Below are 24,924 nucleotides of genomic sequence, written 5' to 3'. Positions count from 1 at the left end.
CCCTCCTGATTATCTGGGTGACTCACAGGAGGCAGCAGGCCAGCCCGGGGCAGAGGAGGAGGGGTGGGGCTCGGAGCCAGCCTGGGGCTCAAAGCCAGGGCTGACCTCGGTGGTCAGTTCTCATGAGAGGCCACAGGAAGGAGCTGTTTCCCACATGGACATAACTGGTCTGTTTTTCAGAACTCAGCAATGTGGCTTGATAAAGAACACAGTGAGGCCCTCCAGAGGAAGAATGGAAAGGTAGGGAGATACATATTTTTTTGCCCAGAGTGCCATCAGATAGTAGAGAGCTCACTCTCCTAGGACAATGAGAGGCATACTCTGTCCTCTTGGTGCCATTTTCCCGATCAACATGGATGAGTATCCCAGACATGCCACGGGATGGGTGGAGTGAGGCTATGTCACTAACTAGCAGCTCTCCCTCCTGTCCTTGACCTCCACACCCAATCTCAAGGCCAGGTCGGACTCCCTGATGGGATTTTTCCTTGTCTTAGGCAAACTTAGAAGGAAGCATGGTAAGTATGGGCAGTGCATCCAGAGTGGATCCAAGATGGCAGTGAACAAGGTTTTTTTTTTTTTTTTAAAGATTTTATTTATTTATTTGACAGACAGAGATCACAAGTAGGCAGAGAAGCAGGCAGAGAGAGAGGAGGAAGCAGGCTCCCCACTGAGCAGAGAGCCCAATGCGGGGCTCGATCCCAGGACCCTGGGATCATGACCTGAGCCGAAAGCAGAGGCTTTAACCCACTGAGCCACCCAGGCGCCCCAGTGAACAAGGTTTTGACCCCCACGGTGGGCAGCTCTGCTTTCTCCATCTCACCTGTTGTCTCCTCCAAACATCCTAACCCTCATTAAGCCAAGACCCTAAGTTTTCACTTAAGGGGTGAAGCTGGTTATAGCCCAAAGTCTGGCAGCATTTACCTTAGGGGTAGAGGAGGAGAAGGTGGGGAGATTCACGTGAGGACAGGAGTCCTCAGGCTCCAGGCCAGAAGGTGCCCCTCCGAGGTGCTGAGAAGACATGGATTCCACCTCTCAGGCCGTTCCCTCTCTGATTTAGGATGCGACTTTGCTGGCCTGGTCAGGCATTGGCCATATCACAACACTGCTTCAAGCACAGGGACTGGGTTTAGGGGTGCTGTGCCCACTCTGACAGCATTTCTGCCTCTGGTGTTGTGCTGGATGCTCCTTTCTTGGTGTGAACTGGGTCTAGGAGAGGAGACAAGGCCTTGCTGTCCATGTACTCCTCCCTTCCTTGTTGTTTCACACATTCTAGAAAGTTCTATCGGGGATAGACCAAACAAACATATCAACAAGCTTGATGGCTGATGGCGATTGGCTTGCCCCATCCATAGGCCCCTTTTATCCTACTCAGAATATTTCAGCACTGACTTTCCTTAAGAAAAAGGCTCTGAGAACATGGTGGTGACCTTTCACCTGATCACCTGCGCTGTCCTTCAGGGCCCAGATCAGATTCTGCTCCACGACAAAGTCCTCCCGTCAACTGCAACTTGCCACCATCGTCCTCTGTCACCTTGTGGATTCACAATCGTTAATAACCACACCTCTCCTGTGTCTTCCTTCACTACTTCCTGTGTGCCCCCTCTTGTCACACCCACACAAGCCCTTACCATAGGGGCCAGGGGGCAGGTGTAACGTGGTGGCCCCATCCCTCAGAGTCGCTCCCAATGCAGTCGAGAAGATATACATAGACGTAAACAACCATCTCACGTGGTTCCATGACAGAGATTCAGAGCAAATGCTATGGGCCTCACAGACAGCTCTTGAAGAGTGACTTTTTGAAGCGTAGAGGATTTGGATGGCAGGGGTCAGGCTAGGAAAAGACTTTGTGGTATAAGACCAGAATGGACAAAGGCATGAAGACAGGAAGTGGTGACTGGATATGTGGGGAACCACCAGGATGGTCCCAACCGGGCCCTTCAAGATGGCCCAGTCAGAGCCCAGTCTCCACTCCTCCAGGCTTTACCCACTTTGGCAGCTTTCTGCCCAAGGCCACGGGTGGACAGTGACTCAGAGAGGCCGCAGGAAGAAGGCGGCAGTCCCTCATCCAAGGGGCAATGCTGCCACCTGCTGGTCACTTCTAGAAACATCTTCCCTTCTCTGCCTGCCTGATGCAAGCAGAGGGGAGAGGCCAAGGGGCCCTGCCCTCCCTCTTGTTCAGCCTTTGAATATCCTACTCTGACAACTACGGTACCCCCAGTCTTGCGCCCCTTCCGCCGCTTCTCAGTTAAGCCCATCTTCCCCCAGGCAGCCACTAGTCAAAGGCAGAGCCTGTTAATCTGACACCTTGTCCCAAATTCCACTCAGTTTCGCACACACTTGATAGGAGCCAGGTGTGGGCGGCCGCACAGGGGAAACTAATGCAGGGCCTCCTGCAGGGCTGGTGACTCATGAATACACATAATTCCTCTCCCAGGCCATGTCTCAGCTGAGTCCTCAAGGGTAAGCAGGAGTCGGCCTAGCAAAAAATGGAAAAGGGGATTCCGGGCAAAAACATGAGCAAGGTAGGCTAGTCTGGCTCTTTGGCTATAGAAATGTAATTATTTTATTTTTAGTACACTTCTTTGATGTCCCCAAATAATGGAGATGCAAACATTTCCCAGGTTTAGAGATGAAGAGAAAGGGAAACAAGTTTTCTCAGTAGCTAAAATTGGATTCTGGGTCGTAGATGTCTCCAGGTCTGTTGTGACAGTACAGGGGGCTGGTCTAGGTTTGAGGGATGCAACCATGCGACCCGGGGAGGCAGGAGGCAGAGCAGCCTTCTCCCCACTAAAGAGTTCCCCTGGCCGGTGTGGGGAGATGGCTCTAGGTCGTCATCCCCGACCTCGTCCTGCAGCACCCCACAGAAGCACCCAGGCCCGGAGGGAAGGGGCTGCATCCATGCTGTACTGCCTTTCCAGCCTCGCAGAGTTTCCAGGTTCTGAGAATGGCAGAGGAGCCTGCCTGAGCCGGCAGACCCATCAGCCCCCGACGTCTCCATGGTAACCACTGTTGCTAACCGCGACCACAGGAGAAACACAAATTCAAACCACAGTGAGAAAATACAGGGACTCACTGTTCTTGCACACCTGGGGCTCCAGCAGATGTGTCCTAGGTACTGGTCCTAGGTACAAAGAAGGTCAGGGTGTGACATCAGAATAAAATGGAGAAGGTGTCCCTATTCTCAAGTTGGTTAATAAACCTTCTGGGTGGTGGGTGGGAGGCCAACGGTCCAGGACATTCTGCAGCTCTGGTGGTTCTAGGATCCCAGCCACACGTTCCCCCTGCCCCCAAATGGCACTAGGTCTTACTTTGTGTCCCAGAAGGCTGTGGTCCTCTGGCTCCCGAAAGCCACCTGGTAAAGCTCATTCTGGGGCCAAATACAATGGAGACCAAATTAGATCATGTTCTGCTCCTGCTCATAATCCTTCAGCAAAAGAAGTGTGTATCTTCGAAAATATATACCTCTCAGTGGTCCCCCATCCCCCCCAGGATGGAGCCCAAACTCCTTACGTGTCCCACAGACCCTGCTTGTCCCTTGGGCCTCCATTTAGCCTTTTTCTGAATCCGCACTTCTGGGTGTGGCCCATCCTGGCCCTGAGCACACTCTCAAACTATCTGCCCACTTCTTATTTGTCTCGCCACACTTTGGACTCCGTAAGAACAGAAACTGTATGGATCACAAGCACTTCTGTGAAATCAGCAAAGCACCCCGATTTTAAGGAGGGTATTCAGCAAGGTTTCTTAGATGAAAAGCTCTCCACATGAGACCTAAAGGATTGGAGTGTAATTTCAAGAAGAGAAGGCATGGCAGCATATGCAAAGGCCCTGGGGTTGGAAAGAATGTGGCAGGTCTAAGAAGCATGCTAAGGACACTGTGGCTGAGATGTAGAAAAGGAGTGAGCAGGTGGCATAGAATTTGGTCTGTTAGATTGTAAGTGTTGTGGGAAGTCACTGAAATGTGTTAGGCTGGACAGAACTATTATCCTATATCCACCACATCCTCTTGCCTTTTTGCTCTCACTGAACACACGCTCTCTTCTGAGAATAGTTCCCTCAGCCTTCTTCAGTGGTGTTCTATTTTTCTCAGCCACATCCCTCCTACCACTGGGTGGGGCAGGCGTCTTCCTCTTTCCTTCTTGCTGTTTCAAGCCATTCGTCCTTAAAACTTCCCAGCTTTGAAGATCAAGTCATCAGTCTGCAGCGCCCCACAATACTGGTCCAGTCTCCCACAAACCCACAAACCCCAGATGACAACCCTTCATTCCTCCTATGGCTCTTCGCACCTGGCTCGCTGTCACTCCCACCAACACCATCTGTCATCACTCTTGAGACCACCACTCCACGTAGCTGGCTTCTCAGTTCCCTGGGCACCTCTCCCCCAGCAATCTTGTCCCCACCCTATCTCAAATAGTCAAGTGTCTGACGTCGATAGTAACTCTACCCTTTCCAGAATCTCGATTCGGTGTCTTTCCCTCTCTGACCAGCACCTCCCAACGTCCAGCTGAGGGCTCCTGAGATCCCATCACCAGCAATCCTTCTCGAAGTGAATGGCTGCCTCTTCCACTCTTAACTCATGCCCCACTCCCCTCGGTTTCTCTCTCCCCACCTCCTTGGCTCCAATTCCATGGTTTATCCTTTAATCACTTCTTCTTTCATATGCCCTCATCTCCAATATGCATCTCTTGCTTCACTGTGATGTTCGGTAAAGCTCTAACCTGGTAAACTCCCCGTCCGAACCCACTCCATGCCTGAGCCCACACAGCAGACCGTGGCAGCAGGAAAGAACTCGCTCTTCCTGACTGGTCATGACCAATAACCTCGTGCGGGCCCATAATAGCGGCCTGGCAATCACAGACCCATAGGTTCTCCCGCTCTCCTGGATGAATCCTTCTTTCCCTGCAGACCCCCACACCTCCTGTCCCACCTGCCGTCTTCGCCAAGACCTTGCTTCCTATTGCATCTAGAAAAAGCAGGCTGAGAAAGAGCACTTCCTCAAGCTCCCACCTCTGCATCTCCCCACACACCTGTCTGTGTCCCTGTCCTCTAACTTTTCCCCCACTCCTAGAGATGAGCTGCCTGGGCAGAGGCCAACCCCCGCTCACGCACTGGATCTCATCCCCTCTCACTCTCTCAAGAACATCACACCAGCAGTTCCCTCCATTCCTGCCTCATCAGTGTTTCCTTCTCTACTGGGTCATTTCAAACCCTACTGTTCCCATCCTCAGCTCTCTCTTACAGTGAAACTCCTTGAATGAACTGTCAATGCTCATTGGCTACCATTCCTCTCTCCCCTGAAATCTTCTCTAATCAACTGTTGAGGCCCCTGTGACTAAATCAAATGGTAAACTCATAGTGCTCATTTAAAGTGAGCTCTTGGTAGCATCTGACATAACAGATCACTTCCTTCTCCTTGAACCATTTCTTCTCTTGACCTCCAGAACATTGCATCCTGGTTTCTCTTCAAGTCCCTGTGTTCTCTACTTTTCATCTTGTTTGCTGGGTCCTCTCATCTCCTCACTTCTAAGTCTCTGTCCTTGGAACTCGACCCTTAACTGTGTAATATATTCTCTGGGCAACTCATATAATCATGTGACGTTAAATGCAATCCATACATTGATGATTCTTTAAATTCTATGTTCTACCAAGATCTCTGCCTTGAAATCAGATGTCTGTATCCAACCCAGTACTGATATCCATTATCTCTTACCTGTCAATTATCAATTATCTCTAGGCATTGTCCAACCCTAAACTCCTTGATCTTTTCTCCTGAAGTTTATTCCCTAGTGTCTTCCCCATCTCAGTTAAGGGCAACATCACTCTTCTAGTTGGTTGGGCCCCAAATCTTAGGGTTGTCCTTGACCCTTCTCTTTCTCTTGCTTCCACATCCCCTTTAATACCACATCATGTTAGTTCTAATTTCAAAATCGATCGGGAAGTTGACCATTTCTCACCATTCATAGCCATCCTAGTCCCACCCACCAGATTACTACAAAGCCTCCTAACTGGTCTTCTTGAGTCTGCTGCTGTTCCTATCAGCCTTCTTAAAGCAGCAGTAGACTGCTCTGGTTAACACACTACTCAACAAAAGCCAAACTGCTTAAAATGACATGCAAGACCTTACACAATCTGGCCACGACTTCATCTCCTTCTCTCCCCGTGGCTCACCCTATCACCCACCCAAGCCTCCTCCCCCCGCCCCCCCCCCCACATGCTAAGTATGTCCCCACCTCAGGGGCTTTGCATGGCTCTTCCCTCCCCTGCCTTCTCCCAGACATCTGTACATCTTGCTGTCTTGCCCCCTTCTGGATTTTGTACAAAAGTGATCTCCTTAATGAGATCTAGCTCTGCCATGCAATTCAAACTGCAACCCTCATCCTCTCACTTCCAAGCCCCTTGCCACTGTTCAATTTTTCTCATAGCACTTACCAACATCTAACAGACCCTATAATTTGCTTATTTATTAAGTTTATTTTGCGGGTTGGGGGCTTAAGATGAAAAAGAAAAGTTTATTTCTCTCCCACGCTACACCTTCTCTGTGGGTATGCACAGAGGCTCTACTCACCATAGCCACTCCGGGATCCGGGTTACTGGATGGTGGGGCTATCACCATCTTGGATGTTGCTGGTTACCAAGTGAGAGGGAAGAGGGAGCTTAGAGTCTCAGTGAGAAAAACGCATGTCCTGTCTGAATGACACCCTCATTGGCCAGAAGTAATCACATGGTCCTGACTAACCACAAGGGGCCAAGAATAAAACCTTACCATATTCTGTGAAGGGGGACACTGGAAATATTTGATGGACAACATCATATGATTACAAATAGGCGATATTTACTAAATGAACAAATGAATCACTTTGAGGGAGTTAGAAACGTTTGCCTTTGATGAAGCCTTATCTCTTGGAAATTGAGGAAGGGGAGGGAATATGAATCAGGCATCAGAGACTAATGAGATATATAGAGTGTGAGGAAGTCAGGTTTGACTCCCAGATTTTCAGTCTGGGTGAGTGGAGGAAGGGTAACAGTGGTTAAAAAACAGAAAGTAGAGAGGGTGCACATGCAGATGTGTTTGTTCCCATGCGTGTGCTAGGTAGTGTGTGGATGAGACACTTGCATTCTGACCTCACTTGTTGCTAGGTAAGATGTGATATTTTGGCATCAGGCCCTTTGCTTGGGACACTGTTTCTCCTTTGTGGCCAGACACTGGGGACCTGCCCGGGATTCCTTCCCTGCTCTGAAGACACTTGCAGCCTGTTATAGGGACAGAGACCTGCAAAGGGACCATGAACAAATATGGAGATTGAGGAGGGATTTTAGGGGGATGGAAGGCACTATGCATGGGTCATCTCACAACATCCCATCAGTGAATTATTCTTATAGGATTTACCATTAAAGATAACTGTCCAGGACCATGCCTCTCCCAGAGCTTCCTGTACCTGGTATCCGAGTGAGGGGGAGGTAGACAGACCTGGCTTCTGGACACGGAACTCTATTCGTGTGCTCATTTTTAACTACAAATTCAGTTTCTTTAATAGACACAGAGTTATTCACATTATCTCTTTCTTCTTGACTAAACTTTGGTAGTAAGTTTCCTTCAAGGAATTTTTCTATTCTAACCCACCAAATTTATTGGGATAAAGCTGTTTGTAACATTTCCTCATTATCCTTTTAATATATATAGAAATGCTATAGCTCCCTTTCCTAATATTAGTAGTTTTTTTTCTCTCCACCTCTTTTTTTCTTTTTTTTACCTGATCAGTTTGACTAGAGGACTGATTATCAATTTTATTGATCTTCTCAAAGAGCTAGCTTTTGGCTTCACTAGTTTTTTTCCTATCATATTTATTTTCTCTCTTATTTATTTCTGCTCTGATGGTTATCATTCCCTTTATTCTACTTACTTTGGATTTACTTTGATCTTCTCCTAGTTTCTTGAGGGGGAAACTGAGGTCCTCATTTGAGACCTTTCTTCTTTTATAGTATAGACCTTTCATGTTAGTATGAGTTTCTCGCGGCTTGACTTTGTCTCTAAACTCTAAAGCGAAAAACAGGTATTGGTACATAGTAGGTGTGAAATATTTGTCAAATGAATGAATGAATGCCTCCCGTCTACCCAAAACCCTCTGAAGGGTTCCCATTTTATTCCAAAGGAAGCCAGGTCCTTCCACCATCCTCAAGGCCCTACCAACCCGCCCCTTCCTACTCCTCTGACCATTCCTTCTGTCCCACCCTCAGCTACCCTGGCTTCTTTGCTGCCCCTCAGACAAGCCTGAGACCGGTATCTGGTCTTTGCACGTACTGTTCCTCCGCCTGGACTCCTGCTCACCCCAGCCCTGTTTCTCCAGGTAAAGAGTGATCTATGTCTTTATGCAAAGAGTTTCTGCTATCCCTCATCCTCCTTTCCCTTCTGGCTCCTCCTGGATGAAGAACCATGGTTGAAGACCTGAATCAGGACGCTCTGGGCTCCAATCTGCACGGTGGCCCTGTCTGAAATCATCATGCCTCTGCTGTAAACCCCCACTCGCCCCAGCACCTTGGGGTCCCCTGTCAAAAATCAGGTCTGTTTCTGTAAAGCCAAGGACTGGGGTCTGGGGAGGCATCTTCACCTCGTGGGGCATAGCCCCTGGCAGATTGTTGATACATGTTATTCTGAATCCGAGACTCTAACTTTATTCATGTTACATAAGGACATCACTGGTCTCACTGTTTTCAAACGTAATGACATAAAACTGTGCAAAGGGTGTCTTTATGTTTTTATAACCACTTACAATTTTGTTGGTGTGTCTATCTCCATCTTCTGCCCACACGCTCTGGTTCGATTTGCCAGAGGTTTTTATGGTCTTTCCACTGCTGGGGGATGGGGCAGGACCACTCCTCAGTTTACCCGGCCGGGAGAATCCATGAGGCAGAGTAATACTGCATTCCAAGGACCCTAAAGGGAATTTCTTTCCAGAATCGCGGCTTCACACCCAGGGCCAGAACATTAAGAAGAGAGGTTCTGTCTGGCTATGCTCAGTGCAGCAGTTGAAAAGCAAAGGGGAGGCATGTTTTCATGGAAACCTCAAACGCCTCTCCTGTGAATTACCTCTGTGTTCAGGCAGCCGAGCTAGACAGCTGCGAGGAAAAGCATGTGTGTTTTGTGGGGGCCTTGGAAAGAAAAGGCCCCTTGTACCGTGGCCAGCGACTGTAGGTGGTGTGGCCTAGGAGGACAGGGGAGTTGGAGTTCAGAGCTACCGGAGGCAGAAGCCAGAATCCCACTGGCAATGTGCAAAAGAGCCAGAGGCGGAGCCAGAGAGCCGGAGGCCCGTCCCTGCGCAGAGGCACTGAGTGAGGGCTCAGGCCCCAACACCCCCGCCCCACCCCCGCCCCGGAAAAGGCCACGAAGCATATGGTGTGAAATTCCTAACGGCAGTGAGGCCCCTTCCATCCCCCTCTTTTCTTGGCAAACTCAAACCCATCCTTTAAGGCCCAACTCAAAAGGCATTTTGGGGGGGAAAGACTTCCCCAAGGCCCAGGCAAAGGCACTCTGCCTCCTTGCAAACCTGAAGCAAACCCAAAGCAGCTTCGCAGGCTGGGGAAAGGGGAGGGAGACAGTCGGGGGCTCCAAACCCTCCAGCACACTGCCAGGAAACCCTGGTCCTGGTTCCCCTTGCCTACTCCCCCCACCCACACTCCACCCAGTGCCTGGCCCAGAGCTGTGCTTGTTGGTGTAGCTGGGACTCCTGCCTCAGGATCCTGCCCGGTCTTGTTGCAATGCAGACTCTAGGATCCCCCCAGACCTGAACGATCTCTGAGAGTGTGGCCCTGGAATCCTCTTATTTCTCCAGGTCCCCCCCCATTATCCTTATGCACAGCAAGACTGGTACAAAGTACAGTGTTTTTCAAACATTTTTGATCAAGAACCAAAGCAAACTAGAGTAAGAAACACAGCCTTCATTGCAACCCTGCACATACATACGTATATAAAACTAAAATTTAAAAAAAAATACTTGCAACAACTTTTCCTTACAATGTGTGAGATATTCTGATATGTTCTACTCTAGTCCATTCTGTGCTACTCCATTCTATTCAAACAAGAAGATTGGTTGTGACTCACTGTCCTCTTCACAGTTTTTGTCCCGCAGTTTGAAAAACAGACAGCGATGCTCCAACAACGTTTGATGAATGAATAAATGAAAGATGGAACAACTGAGTGAATGCTTGTCTCTCAGCAACTGTAAAAACAGAGCGGCTGAGTTCTATCATTTCTAAGATCTTTTCATTCAGAATTCTGAGACCTGATGCCTTCTCATCCATTTCCAACAGCTTCATCGTGCCCCAGGCCTGGGGATCCTTAGTCAAAATGATTCCCGCTGATACAAGGTGGCAGAGCGTTCTATTTAGGTATGTTAATTAACTAAAGACAGGCAGTGTCTTCCCTGCTAGCCTCCCCAGACTTGCTGCCTCCAAGCCTGGAAGGACCAGCAAGGGCAGGAGGCAAACCTAAAGCAAAGAGATTCCTAAGTCCTGTCTGCGGTGTTCTTTCTTTGTCTTCCACATGGTCACAAGGTTGAGGGGGAGGGTGGGAGTCTCTGTGACCCGGAAGGGTGTGTTATCCCTAAGGCAAAGACAATGTGTTACTATGTCAAGAGAGAGAGTAAGTGTTTGAGTGTTTGGCCTGTGGTACCCAGAGGGCTCCAGAACCTTTGGAGATTCCCATCCTGCTGCTAGAGTCTCGTCCTCTTAGAGCGCGGGCCTCGAGCTTTCCTGCTCATCAGGGAAGGTCACCACAGCACAAGGTGGGCCTTGAGGAGCTAGGGAGGTTCCGCTTCTTATAGCTCATCCCTAGGGTAAGACCACGGGAGAGCTGGAAAAGAGACTTCTGGTGGAGACCAGAGGTGGGGTTCTCCACTGCTTTCCACTGTTTGGACTATAGTGGAGGCTAGTTCCCACCTCCCCAGATTATGTTATGATTATCTAATATGGGCTGAGTGCTTGTGTGCCACAAGGCACGTCACCTCATTTAATCCCCATAACTCTGTAAGGTCGATACCTGTTACTAACCTTAAGTTACAGATCAAGAGACAGGACGAAGAAAGGTTGAGTAACTTGCCCGTAGTCACGCAGCAAGTGTCAGAAGCAGGATTAACTAACCCACACAGCCAGACTCTAAAGCCTTCATCCTCAGTCACTACGCTCTGCAGCCTTCCCCAGGGGCAAGTGGTCTTGTCAGCCAAGGGCGATGGTGTCCCTTGATGCTCTTCTGAGGGAGGTGCTTGGGTGGTATTTGGAGTCCTCACCATGTCTTGTCATCCTGTCTGGAGCACGAACCTCCCACCCCTGTCACTGATTACACGTGTTGAGTGTAACACAGTGAAGAGCCCAGGCTTATGACGTCACTATTCTGGGGCTATCTTAGTCCTCCAAAACACCTGCTTGACTAGCTTCTCAGTGGGGATGCCTGGGATAAGGAGACTGGTCTCAGCCAGAAAAATGGTGGCTTTCTGGTGGCCGGTAATTAAGGAAAATCAATCCAGAGGAACGGGGATGGGAGAAAGACACCATCAAACTCCCACCAGTTCTAGGATAAAAATAATAATACAATTTGTTGAAAAACTACCATATGGCTGACACTGGACTAAATTCTTTAAAAATACTGCTTCAGGGTATTTTCACAACAAGCCTGTCAATGACAGTGTTCTTATTCTCATTCCACAGACAGAAAGACTGAGATTCAGAGAAGTTAAGGAAGTTGACCAAGGTCATCCAACAAATAGAACTGGGATTTAAAGTCAGATGTGTCTAACCTAAGGTCATGTGCCAAGTTCCTATCCCACCTATAGTTCCGCTTCTTGCTTATATACCCTTACTCAACAAAGTTTGATGGCTAAGAGAAAAACAACAATATTTAAAGTCTCCTTTGTGGGGGTGCCTGGGTGACTCAGTCGTTTGGACATTTGACTGTTGGTTTTTGCTCAGGTCATGATCTCATGGGTCTTGGGATGGGGCTCTGTGCTCAGCACAGAGTCTGCTTGACATTCTCTCCCCCCTCCTTCTACCCCTCCCCACCCACTCGTGCTCTCGTGCTCTCTCTCAAAGAAGTAAATGAACAAATAAATCTTTAAATAAATAAATCAAGTCTCCATTGGGCTTGGGACACTTAAATGGCTCCAACTGGGCTCCATTAAGGAATATCAAGGATGATGCAGGACTGCTGCAAGAAAGCGGTTTGGTGACAGCTGGCAGCAGAGCATGGGGAGGCCTGGAGGGGAGTGAGGTCCAAGCTGCAGAGTCTCATGTATAGAACTTGGGAAGTATCTCAGGTCCTCTCAGAATCCCTATCTGACCCAATGTCCAGACACAGCCATCGTTCACCAACTCAGCAAGGTGCTAGGTGCCCCCAGGATGGAGGGTCAGACCTGTTTTCTACTCATATCACTCAGTTCCCACCAGCCAGCCATGTAGTTCACAGGCACTGCTGAGCCCCTATGTGGTACCTAGTAGAGGAGGCCAAGTGCCTTCTCCTCTCCTCACTGCCTTGCACTCCTCTCTCTACCACTGCTTTATTCCCTTCCCAGACAAGCAGGCAGGAGGACACTTATTTTTACTACTGCCGGCTGGGGTAGCTCTAGGAAAATGCCAGATTTTGAAGGCCAACTTGGAAATAATAACAAATAAGGAAAAACAACATCCCTTGTTTCTGCACCTAAGGGATTGAGCAGAATGATATAAATTCCGAAAGTTCTTGGAAAGGTGTGTGTTGGGGGGAAGATGTGGTCCTACGGGAAAGTCCTTTAACTCCAATATCTGGCAGTTCTTCCAGCAACTGCTGGGAAAACCAGATGAGACAATGAATGTGCTCGTACTGTCAGAAGTGGGAGGCATCCCGGAAACGAGAGGGGTCTGAGCAGCAGGTTGGCCAGCGATCTGAGCGAGACCCAGAATGCAGTTCCAAGATTGGATCAGCCCGCTGGGTGCCACTCATCAGGATGGTGGAGTCTCATACGCAGAAAAGGTGCACAACACCTCAAAGTGGGATGTTAGAGATGGTTAAGGGGACTTCTCAGGGCAGGTGACTCAGGGAGGCATTATTTCTCCGTGTAGGTAGCACGCAGGCCCCTCCTTACCGCATTCATTGCTAGGTGGCCCAGCCGGTAGCAGGGAGACGGTAACACCAGTGTGCCTTGAAAACCAAGGAAGAGACAAAGTGGGCAAGTTAAAGTGGAAGTCCCATGGTATATGGTAATTCATTAATTGTTACAGATTCTAGAAATAAAGCATGATGAGAAATAGGCTGTCCAGGCTGGACACTAAGTGCAGGCATTCGCTGGCATCATTGTCCGTTGGGCAGCTTTTCTGTGGGAAGGGGTCTTCTGAGAGAGTGCCTGCTGTGACCACGCATACCCAGGTCACGCAGCCTTGCAGGGGAGGAACTAAGAGTTTTCAAGAGGAAATGAGGGTGCCTCCAGGCAAAGGGAAAACGCGCAGGCTCTGAAGGGACAGCGTGTGGGCCACTTGTGCTGCGTGGTGACGAATGTGGCCCTCCCAGCTCAGACCCGTATCACAGATCATCTATGTAGATAATGTACTAAGCTGTCTGTGCCTCAGTATCCCCCGTCTGGAAGTGGGAACAACATCGGCAGGAGCCTCTCCATTGGAATGTGGTGAGGTTCCTGGAGATGCCACCAGTGGTGTGTTAGCACGGCATTAGCAGAAGGAAACACTCAGTCCATGTCCACAGCAGTGACGCCGCGAGCGGGGAGGGACACACACAGGCTGAGCCCAGCCCCAGCTCTCACCTCCACAGGCCCTTCCTGAGGAATTTAGCTGCTTCCCTGCCAAAGGGCATCTGAAGCCCAAGCCTGCACAATATGGCCACTTGGGACATTTTGAGCAACAGTGTTGGGATGTGGGTTGGTGGCAACACCATCTGATAAGTTGCTATGGGAGATACTTTATTTTAAGGGCCTGTTTTCCCCTCCTCCACCACCCCCACTGACACTAATGGTTCTCAACCTTTTTTGGATCATGGCCCTTTTGAGAATGTGGGATGGCTAAGGATCTTCTTGCTCAAACAGTCCATGTATCTGTGGCGTTCCACACTTTACTGCAGGGGTTCTATTTGATCCTGTAGGACCCCCATGATGGGGATGCCACTGTTTGGCGCCATCACGTGGGGAATCTCATTTTACAGATGAGGAAGCTAAGGCACAGAGTGGTTAGGTAACTCGCTCAAAGTCACACAGCCAGTGAGTGGTAAGATTCAAGGCCACTCCCAGAACCCTGCTGTCAACTAACGTACTTTCTGGCCACCTAGTGACATCACAGGTACCACACTCCCGTCTCCTATTTTAATGTCCTGATCTTTCACCTTAATAAAGACACATTAGACTTGAGTGGGCAGAAGTTCCAGACACAGTAAGTCTCATATCCTGGGCCAATCTTTTTCTTCAAAATGAACCTGCTTGAGAACCAATGCTGAGAGATGAAGAGAGGTCCCAGACAGGCCTAGCATCCGTATGAATAAGGAGATAAAGCAACCTCCGTGCATCCCACCCCCTGTAAAATTGCTATGGGCATCTCGGAGCCAATGAGTACTTCAGAAAATTATAGGAACATCGCTGCTCAAACCCCAGAGCTACAAAATGTGGGCACCATAAAGGGGGAGGTAGTCCTGTCTGCCAGGGAGGGGAAAAAGCATGCTTCCCCAGAAAGTTCATACGTGACAGTGGCCTATGGCCATACAGGGGCAGGACTGAAGGAGGGGCTGTTTGCTGTCCTGGCAAGAAGCAATGAGAGTGAGCAGGAGAGAAGGGCCACCTGCAGGAGGACGAAGCGACCTTTCTGAGGGAGGAGGGGGCGGGAGGGAGGCTCTGGCAGGAGGAGAGGCGGGAGCAGAGGGAAGGCAGGATCATTCAGGCAGTGAGAGAGGGCAGCCCCGCTCTATTTCCCAGGCTGCTCTCTGGGATGCAGGCAGGAAGGTCGAGTGTATTACACTGGCCCCACCTCCTCAAGCTCTCTCTGCAGCTGCTGGACTGGACACAAAAGCGTGAGGGACAGAGACACCATCTCTGCTGATTTGTACCAAACTCAGTTTCCAAGGGACTGAGAGGCCACATGTGACAGAAGCCAGGGTGGGGGACCGGCGCCGTGGTCTGCATTTCCCAGGTAAGCAACTATCTGTGTCAGAGCCAAAGGTAGAGAGCGAGGCCTAAAGGCAGAGGAGAAGGCGGGAGGTGCCTGCCCAGGGATGGACCTAGAACAGTCTATGGAAGGGAGGCAGGGAGAGGGGCAGGGGCCGAGCTGGAACTAACCCTCAGGCCAGGCTTCTGCAAGGTGTCCCCGCATGAGGTGGGTAAGCTGGAGGCTAAGTTTGGGGCACTCCTCGCTGTTAAGGGTGGTGGAAGTTCCAGGAAAGGGCTGTGCTCTGAGAGCCGCTGGGGGTCAGCATGTCTGGAGAGCAGCCACTCCAGCCACAGTGTGGCACCCGTGCTCTTCCGGACCAGGAATAATTGTGTAGCCTCGGCCAGAAAATCCCACCCTGAGTCCCTGCCTTCCTCTTGGTCTTGTCGGTGGTCAAGAGAGAACCTCTCGCAGGTCCCGGAGGAAGAAAGCAGAATGCATTCCCCAGGGCTTGGCTGCAGACAGGGGAGGAATTTCCCATCTGAAAAGACAACCTTCTGTCAGGCTTCTGAGAAGCTGTGAGCTGGCAGAGCGCTGCATGCTGTCCGGAGGAGGCTCACCTGCGGCTCAGAGGAAGGGGAATGAGACACGTGTATAAAGTTGGGTCCGAGTGCGGGAGGGGGTGTGGGGGGGTGAAGTGAGTGGTCTGCACGCAGTTCCATCTGAACATGCGCAGCGTGTCGTCCCAGAGAAAGAAGGAAGCCCAAGGAGTCAGTTTCAGTCAAGTCCAGCATCCCTTTGCCGTCCGTGCTCACGGACCACAGTCTCCGATCAGGCATGCTGGCCTGAGCACACCATGCCTAGCTGGCTAGTGCTGTGTCCCTTCCGTTAACCAGACAGACATGCACACACACAGCCACTCTTCTAAGAACCAGTGTGCCCTAAGTACATCGAGCCCGGTTTCCTGCCCAAGGCTATGCCAGCCACACTCTGACCTGTAATGGGGATAGAGAGGGATGTCAGGGGGAGGGAGTGGTCCCTGGGCTTTAGGCCACAAAGGGACATAAGACGCTGGACCCCAGCCACCCTGGCTTTATGCCCTCCTTCCAACTTTGGCTTCTGTTCCCAAGTACAAAGTGAAGATTCCTCCCCATTGCTCCCCTCCTATGCACACACACAAACACACACACGCATGCTCACAATAACTGGGTTTATGATCGGGCAAGGCAGTTTGATGAGGTGGGGCTAGGATATGGCCTTATTATGTGTCCCTTGACCATGAAACTGCTATGAATGTCTGTCTGGACACCTCTCAGAAGTCCTGCTTGTGGCGGGGGGGAGAACTGACAGTATATGGGACAATGCACTAGTCCTTGGAAGTCAGCCGTGTGCAAGAGCTTCACACAGACCATACAGTACTACCTTCCATCTTTCCAGTGACAAAACAAGGCTGAGACACTTGCTGAGGCACAGGCTTATGATTTTGAGGGTTTGGCACACATCTGTTAAGTGAATGACTACCTCTTGCTGGCAGGTGATAGAACGCATTCTGCCCGATGGGGAGCGCATCGGGGGCCACCAAGGGCAGCAATGGCTCCTCTTATCCCTCCAGAGGCAGTGGAAGGTGGGCGGAGGAGGAAAGAAGGAACTTTTCCTTTTCTGAAAGTAAATGCTCAGTGACTAATACTCCTGACCACCCCAGGCAACGGTCTCCACAGCATGTGTCCTGGCCTCTTTTTCTGCAGAGGGCAGTTTGGGTCAACACGAGTAGGGAGGAGCCCAGTGGTGAGGCCCTGCAGCCAAGCCTCCTTGGCCCAGAAAACACAAGGGGCTTTGAGCCTGCAGCAAGGGCTCTCCCCCCAGGATGCTGTGGCTGCTCTTGGGCATGGCCCAGCCCCAGGGCTGGCCTCAGTCTTGAGGCCACATCTGGGAGGTAGTACCTCCAGCTCTGGGTTTAACATAACGGCCTCAGAGCGAAAGAGAAGCCTCAGGGCTGCTGTCCCTGAGCTGTGTGGCCTTGGGCAGATAGGAAACCTCATTAGACCTCCCTATCCTGGTCTGTAAAATGGAAAGAATATGAAAACAGTAACAGCATCTCTCTTAATGGTTGCTGGGAAGAAGAAATGAAATCCTGGTTGTGCGTGCTCAGCATTTTACCTGGTTCCTAATGTCTGCCCAGAAAGTGAAACTACTAGTATTACCCCCTCTGAGTTTCCCAGAAGGTTCTCTCCAGACAAAAGCAAACTCAGCCCCCTGGTCTGAAATTGCCCTTCACCCCCAGGCCTGTAGGAGCCTGCCTCTCGCTCCAGCAAATCCTGTAAAACAAATGGCTCACACAAACAATCCTTATTCGCCAACCTTAGCAGGCTTTCTCCATGTCTTCAAGCTAAAATAAAACCACTTAGAAAATAAAACTCAATGGCTTCCTTGTCTCATGCCTTGCTGTCAAACGCTAAGTCAATGCTTCTCGAATCAGGGTACGTACACAGCCGGGGGCCTGTGGGGTTTGCCAGAAATGCCTTGGGATAAATATGGCTCACTTGGGGAAAAATGAAACATTTAAACTGAAGGTAACTGAAAACACTGTCTTTGTTAAAAAAAAATGAAAGAAAAAGACAGTACTTAGTGGAAAAGAAAAAGAAACACACAATGAATGTGTGTATATGTATATTCATACATGTGTGTATGATATACCTAAATTAAAAATACGTACATATAACATTGTATGCCAACTATAATTCAATAATAAAAATGTTTCCCTAAGAATATATAAAAATAAAAGACATATATTAGGCAAACAAAAAATATAAACTTCCTTTGTGCAGGTATCCTGAGCCAAGCAGATTCCGTCTAGGAGGAGCAGGAGGAGACGTGCCTGACGTCATGACACAGGTGGACCCCCAGGAAAGGCGGGGCAAGGTGTCTCCTCTCTGCAGCTTGAGTGAGGAAGCTCATGACTCCCGGATCCTGAGCGTGAGCTTAGACAGAGCAGATGACGATGGTGGGGAGGCAGGAGACAAAGGGAGCCCTGGGGACCCTGATCACCAGGTCTATCCAAGAAATAGCTCGCAAGAGACTCAAGACAGTCCTGACTTGCCCTGGCATCATCCACCCAGCAAAGAAGAGAAATTCTCCAGCTCCCCTAGTGCCGGGGGCGTCGGGAAGGAACTGACAGTGACGCCTGGAAAGAAGGCCGGCTGGGGAAGCGGTGAGTCCAAGATCACCAGGACCCAGGACTCCCCTGGACCAGGCACGCCTCCGGGGACCCTCCCTAGCGACCTCTCACACAAGTTGTTAGGTCGGACGCAAACGCTTAGGGACTCACTACCCGCCGGAGATGATGGAGACTCCAGGACAAACCTGGACGCTGCCTTGGGGGTCCCAACCAGCTTCCCTGAGACGGGAAGAGATTTCTGTGCACAGAGAGGCGTAGACACATCCCCAGACAGCTCCTCTCCGATGTGTTTCCCCAAGCCGGGGGGCAACTGGGACCTCCCCATGCAGGAGAAGTGCACCCCGGCCCCGGTGTCTGTCCCCCCAGCCAGTCTGGCAGCAGTGGTGCTGGCCAAAGCGCGAAGGGGCAGGAAGGGCCAGAAGCCGGAGGGTGCGCGCGAGGCGGGGCAAGGAGAGGCGCATCCCTATAAGTGCCTGCGGGGAGGAAGGGTCTTCCAGAAGCCCAGCAATCCTCTGAGTCCCTCGAAGCCGCGGGGCACCAAGCCTTATGCCTGTGAGCTGTGCGGGAAGACCTACTCCCACCGGGGCACGCTCCAGCAGCACCGGCGCCTGCACACGGGCGAGCGGCCCTACCAGTGCCCCTTCTGCGACAAGGCCTACACTTGGTCCTCGGACCACCGCAAGCACATCCGTACCCACACCGGCGAGAAACCCTACCCGTGCCCGGACTGCGGGAAGGCCTTCGTGCGTTCCTCCGACCTGCGCAAACACCAGCGCAACATGCACAGCAACAACAAGCCCTTCCCGTGCGCCGAGTGCGGTCTGACCTTCAACAAGCCACTGTCGCTGCTGCGCCACCAGCGCACGCACCTGGGCGAGAAGCCCTTCCGCTGCCCCGCTTGCGACAGGGAGTTCGCTGTGGCCAGCCGAATGATGGAGCACCAGCGTGTGCATTCGGGCGAGCGGCCCTTCCCCTGCCCCACCTGCGGCAAGTGCTTCACCAAATCCTCCAACCTGATCGAGCACCAGACGCTGCACACTGGCCAGAGGCCCTTCAAGTGCGCCGACTGCGGCGTGGCCTTCGCGCAGCCCTCGCGCCTCGTGCGCCACCAGCGCATCCACACGGGGGAGAGGCCCTTTCCTTGCGCCCAATGTGGCCAGGCCTTTGCCCGCTCCTCCACCCTGAAGCGGCACCAGCAGATCCACTCCGGGGAGAAGGGCTTTCTCTGCGCCGAGTGTGGCAGGGCCTTCCGAATCGCCTCGGAGCTTGCCCAGCATATTCGGGTGCACAACGGGGAGAGGCCTTACCAGTGTGAGGATTGTGGCCAGGCCTTCACCAGGTCCAACCACCTCCAGCGGCATCGAGCCAAGCACAGCACCTGCAAGAAGGAGACCATCCCCTCCTCCTCTGATGAGTGAGGGCTCGAGCAGCTAACTCTCAGGGAAGGTGAAGACGCTGTCGGACCTCACTGCCTGGAACCCTCCTTCATGGACAAGCCCATTCACATGGTAATGTCACCTAGCGCTACTGGTCAGCCTTTCCTCCCAGTGAGTCCCCCGCCATGGGGTGATCCATTTGATAAAAGTGTTTGATCTCTTGTGTAAAAAGTAACGGGAGGGCTGGCACCTATATGGGGTTTCCTATCCGTCTTTCTTCCAAATCTCAGAGGCCATACTCAATTGGAAAAAGATAAGAAACTGTAGTGAGAACTGGTCAGGAGTAGAGTTCCATGGTGGGAGGATCTCAGTGGATTGGGAATGATATCCTGGGCACTGTGCAAGCCTCGAGGGATACAGTGAAGAAAAAGGTTGTCCTGTCCTGCCCTCAAGGCCATATGCAAATACTAAGAAGACCTCAGGGGCTGGTCCTCTTGGGGAGAAAGGTACTTTTCAGTTTTTACATGAATAAAGGAATCCCTAGAAGTGGTCTCTGTGAGCACCTCTTTCAAAGCAGCAAAGCCTCCCCGAGGTTAGCTCAGACCCAGCCAGACAGCCCATTATTTCACTTTCCTGCCAAAATTACTTTACCCTTGGGAAATGGGTCTCAGCTTTGAGGTGGAGAAAGCCTTTGTCTTAAGGAGAGGGAAGTTTATGTCCTATGTTTTGGAACCAAAAACAGAAGTTGTTTTTTGTTTTTTTTTTTTGTTTTTTTTTCTGCAAGTCCAGAAAAACCTTAATATCTGAAAAAGAAGTCCCTTTCTCTTTACAGTCAAATACAGTAAGTTGGATCAAACCTAAGTCTCATCCACAAAATTTACATCAGCTTCCTGTCTGGCCACCTCTTCCCTTGTTCCCAACTTGGGAACTTCAACCGTATGTAATTTACAGAGAGTAATATGCCCACTTACAGAGAGATATGTAACATTTCTCCAAATGGGCCTGATCATAATTCAAGAAACCTCTTAGATTCATTTAACTTTTCTAGGTCATTAGCTCCAATTTGAAGTAAACAAAATAGAATAGTCCTTTCCCAAGTGCCATTGGTTTGTCTTTGTTTCAAAGTCTTAAAACCAGGTTTGGAAAACCTCATGATTCACAATTACTCTCTAATGAGGTTATTTGAAATCTGTGTATTACCAACAGTCATTCTTCAAAATGTATTGACTTTCTATCATTTGAAATCAGTAGTTCTTAGCTCTGGACCCAACTGCGAAGAATTCATGACTTCACAGATTTCCTTTGATGCACAGGGGCAAACATGGAATAAGATATCCCAAAAGAACATATAGTACTCTCCTTTGGTGGATATCTTTAACATATTCCTAAAATTGCCACCAAAGGGTGCCAAATCTGAATTTCTTTTGAATTCTCCTTTGACGCATGGGAGCCAAAGAGAAGTGATACATGTTGTCATACTTTGTTTGGTAAAGGCAAACTTAGTAAAAGAGTTCGACCGCATGCCTGGAGGTTTCGTGTCTTAACTCCCTTAGACACATCTGCATGTCCAACCAACAGAGTTAGCTGGTTCAGGGTCTGGCATGAGGGGCAATGCTTGAGGTATTAGTCCATCCCCATCCTTTACCAGTGATAAGACCTTGGCTTCAGCTTCTGTATCTGCATTGGCTAATCAGGAGTGATAATAAGGCAGCAATAAAAGTTGGAGTTGTCCCACCAGGAAAGGAAAGTTGGCTAAAGGCACGGGTATTAAATTGGTAGAGGTTGTAAAAATCAACCATAGCCTTGTGATTATGAACAGCATAAAGGCTTGTGTATTTTTCCTGGTTAACCAATGAAATCCTTGAAGACTGAAGTCATTGTTTCTTTTCTTTGTATTCTTTTTTTTTTAAAGATGGTTGTTAGTACAATTTTGATAATTAAAATATTTATTCTGCTTCTGTAAATTTTTAAGGCTGTTGTTCCCCAAACCAGTTCATAGAATGCTGTAGAGAAGGTATGTGAGCTGTTTCTTGACCATACAACCTGCTGAATCCTAGCTTCGAATATTGAAACAGGTCTGCAGGTCATCGTGGATTCTAATCTTTTAAGCTTCCCATATTTTCTGATGCACAGCCAAGTTGGGACTACTGGTCTACTTAATCATTGGTGATAATTTCCTTTTATCATCTAGCAAGCAGATAGCATGAAAATGAGCAGGCAATCAGGATGAGATCACAACAGAATGAGACTAAAAATAGGTTCAAACTTCTGGAACACCTCAGAAGGATAGGATGGACTCAAGCTATCAAGCAGGTTGTGAAGTGGTCACATAATCTCATTTCTGCAGATGACGTGCGGTATCTCTGTGTAGCTTCCAGATGGGCATACCTATGGGGAGAAAGTGTGTCCTTTTTGTTACTAGAAAAAACTAGGTTAGCTTGTGCTGGGTATCTTTGGAGCTACATACTGTGTTTCTGGAATATAAGGGATTGTAATATACTGAACAGGTGAAGAGAAGTTCAATAATCCTTCAGTGGTGTCACATAATCAAGTCACATTTTCAGGAAAATTCTCCCAACCAGTATTTTCTCACACCAGCTGCAAGGGTCATGTTGAATATGTATTGCAGGGGAATGCAGTCCCCTTACTGTAGCCACAGGTCATTGGGCTGGACAGTGAAAGGCCACAATTCATGGAGTGGAGAAGCAGATACAAAGGAGAAGACAGCCATCTTCTAACTGGTGTGGCATAAATTCTTCCCAGTGAAGTCTGCCCTCCAATACAGGGGCATTTGAATCCTCTGTTTACAGAAGAATCAGTATTTGGATAAGGTTATTCTGTCTCAGATTGTTATCCCAAATAAAAGTGAACTGCTTTTCTAGTTCTCTATAAACCTTCACATCATAGCAGATGATCTTGTTTCCCCATTCTGTAATTAAAAATCAGAGCAGGGCCTTCTTTGTAATAGAATTTAGAGCTTCTCTCTAGACTAGTGCCATTTCCTCAGGTTAGTTTGCCAAAATTAATTTGGATATACCAAATAAAAATGATCATCTATAAGATTCAACTAAATAAACATTCCCTTGATAGTGTCACCAGAGTCCACAGTCATCATGATCCATATCCTTTAGATAATAGTGATAATAATTATCACCTTACGTAGTATTCGGTGTGCCTGAGTTTTAAGTGTTTCATACATATATTAACTATTGAAATGTTAAAGTAAACCTATGATGATAATTATCCTTAATTTTAAGAAGAGGAGATCAAGAGACGAAGAAGTTATATTGCCCAAGACATCAGAGCTAAGGGGTAGGATAATGATGTTTCGACATTTAGGCATTCAGTGGAGGCATTTAATGGCTCCAGAGACTGCTGTTAACCACAGGGCCAACTGCCTCTCTTTGGCATGGAAGAATACTCTGCAATTATTGGTGACATGCATTTTCAAAAGTAGGTGACCATAAATTCAAGAGATGATAAAGGTTGAAACACAGCACAGCAGAAATTATGGCTTGACCCAGGAAGGAAGATCTGTGGAATTGGGGGAGCTTGGGTTGACAGCCGTTAATCATAAACCCCTTAGAGAAGCTGTCGAGAAACCGGCCAGGAGAAAGGGGTTTGGAGGCGATAGTTCCTTGAAGGCCCACCAAGGTTTCATTTCCCTAATGAAACATTCTGTGTCTACGCCATACACAGAAAAATACACCAGCAAAGAATCTTGACACTCAACACTTACACAAAATTTTATCATCCAAATGCATGCACATTAAACAACTATATTACCTCTGATATGAACCCAACAGATCACCCAGCAGTTCCAACTAAGCCTTCAAAATTCTTGCAGGGAAGGAAATGATCAATTTAATACTCATATTAGAATATTCAAACAGATGTCTTTGCTAGACTCAGAACTAGACTGCAGGCTACAAACTCAATGACCCATGAAAATATCGCCAAAGACGGAATGACAATGTTTCATCGAGCCAGAAAATGGTGTCTTTTTAAAGTTGAGAGCGAAGCTCATTTTTAACATCAGTTGCCCTCTCTCGATTCTGCATAAAACCATGCCAGAACAATTAAAATTTTCCCACAATGGCTAGATAATATAGATAATATTTTTCCATGTTTTCTCCTTAATGACTTCCCACATGCTCAAATTGGCTGAGTCTCACTGTCTCAGGAGTGTCAGGCATTCAGTAGACCAGAACCATGAGCAGTGAACCTGAACCTGAACAGTGGATAAATGGGGCTTCTATAAAACCTAAGCTAATAATTAGGATTTAAAGTAAAGCTGACTCCTTCTGTAAAGCAAAGAGAATATAGAGGAGGTCCAGGACAAGAAGGGAAGTAAGGATCTTCTGTGGTAGTTCATGAAGTCAAGGACAAGTGGGATTAGTAAGTAAGATGAAGAGATGTCCAAGACTTCAGAGGTGGAGTCAATAAGGTTTGGTGACAAGATAATAACAACTACCAATCAGTGAACACTTTTAGGGTTCTGGCACGACCTCTAGCATCCCAACTAATCCATACCACAATCAGTTAAGGGAGACTCTTAAAAAATATTCCCACGTGGGATATGTAACTCTTTTCTTTTCTTGGAAAGCAAATAAGATTAATAGTTCTTGGCTATTGTCTATCAGTATTGTTAAGCAAAGATCACTAAGGTCTTTGTCCTCCTTCTAAGAAAAAGGTTGCATATCTGCCACATGGAGAACATGCAGCAAATCCCCCACCTTTTGGTTTAGAAATTGTGCTTGCTTACATTTTTACTTTCTGAAGTTACGGTGGTTTAAAAAATATGCCCACATAAGTGTCCATCAAGGGATGAATGGGTAAAGAAGTTCTGGCATACACATAAACACAGACAATGGAATATAAGTTAGCCGTGAGAAGAAGGACATCTCCCCACACACAAAGACACCTTGGGGACATAATGTATGTTAAATGAGTTAAGTCAGACTGAGAAAAACAAATGCTGTGTGATGTCACTTATATGTGGAGCATAAAAAAAAAAAAACTTATAGAACCAGATACAAGGGTGGTTGCCAGAGGCTGGGGGTGGGGACACTGGGGAGATGTTGGTCGAGGGGTGTAGACTCTCAGCTATAAGCTGAATGAGACCTGAGGATCTGGTGTAAAACACAGTGACCACAGCTGCTAACATTGTATTGTGTAACTGAAATATGTGAAGAGAGTAGAACTTCAGTGTTTTCACTCCCACCCCAAAAAAGATAAATATGTGAGGTGACAGATGTGTTAACTAGATGGGGA

The 24,924-nt window shown here is 48.7% G+C and overlaps 1 protein-coding gene across 1 annotated transcript; it reads left to right on the top strand.

Moving 5' to 3' along the window:
- Positions 1-15,090: 15,090 nt before the first annotated feature.
- On the top strand, positions 15,091-19,692 carry ZNF648 (zinc finger protein 648). Its single transcript, XM_047703682.1, has 2 exons — positions 15,091-15,144; positions 17,925-19,692. Exon 2 carries the CDS (start codon positions 17,983-17,985, stop codon positions 19,690-19,692), a length of 1,710 nt encoding a protein of 569 aa, XP_047559638.1. The 5' UTR covers positions 15,091-15,144; positions 17,925-17,982.
- The last annotated feature ends 5,232 nt before the right edge of the window (positions 19,693-24,924 follow it).

Source organism: Lutra lutra, chromosome 15 (assembly GCF_902655055.1).
Source record: "Lutra lutra chromosome 15, mLutLut1.2, whole genome shotgun sequence".
NCBI lineage: Eukaryota > Metazoa > Chordata > Mammalia > Carnivora > Mustelidae > Lutra > Lutra lutra.
Note: the sequence above shows the minus strand (reverse complement) of the source record. Positions and strands in the feature narration are given on the sequence as shown.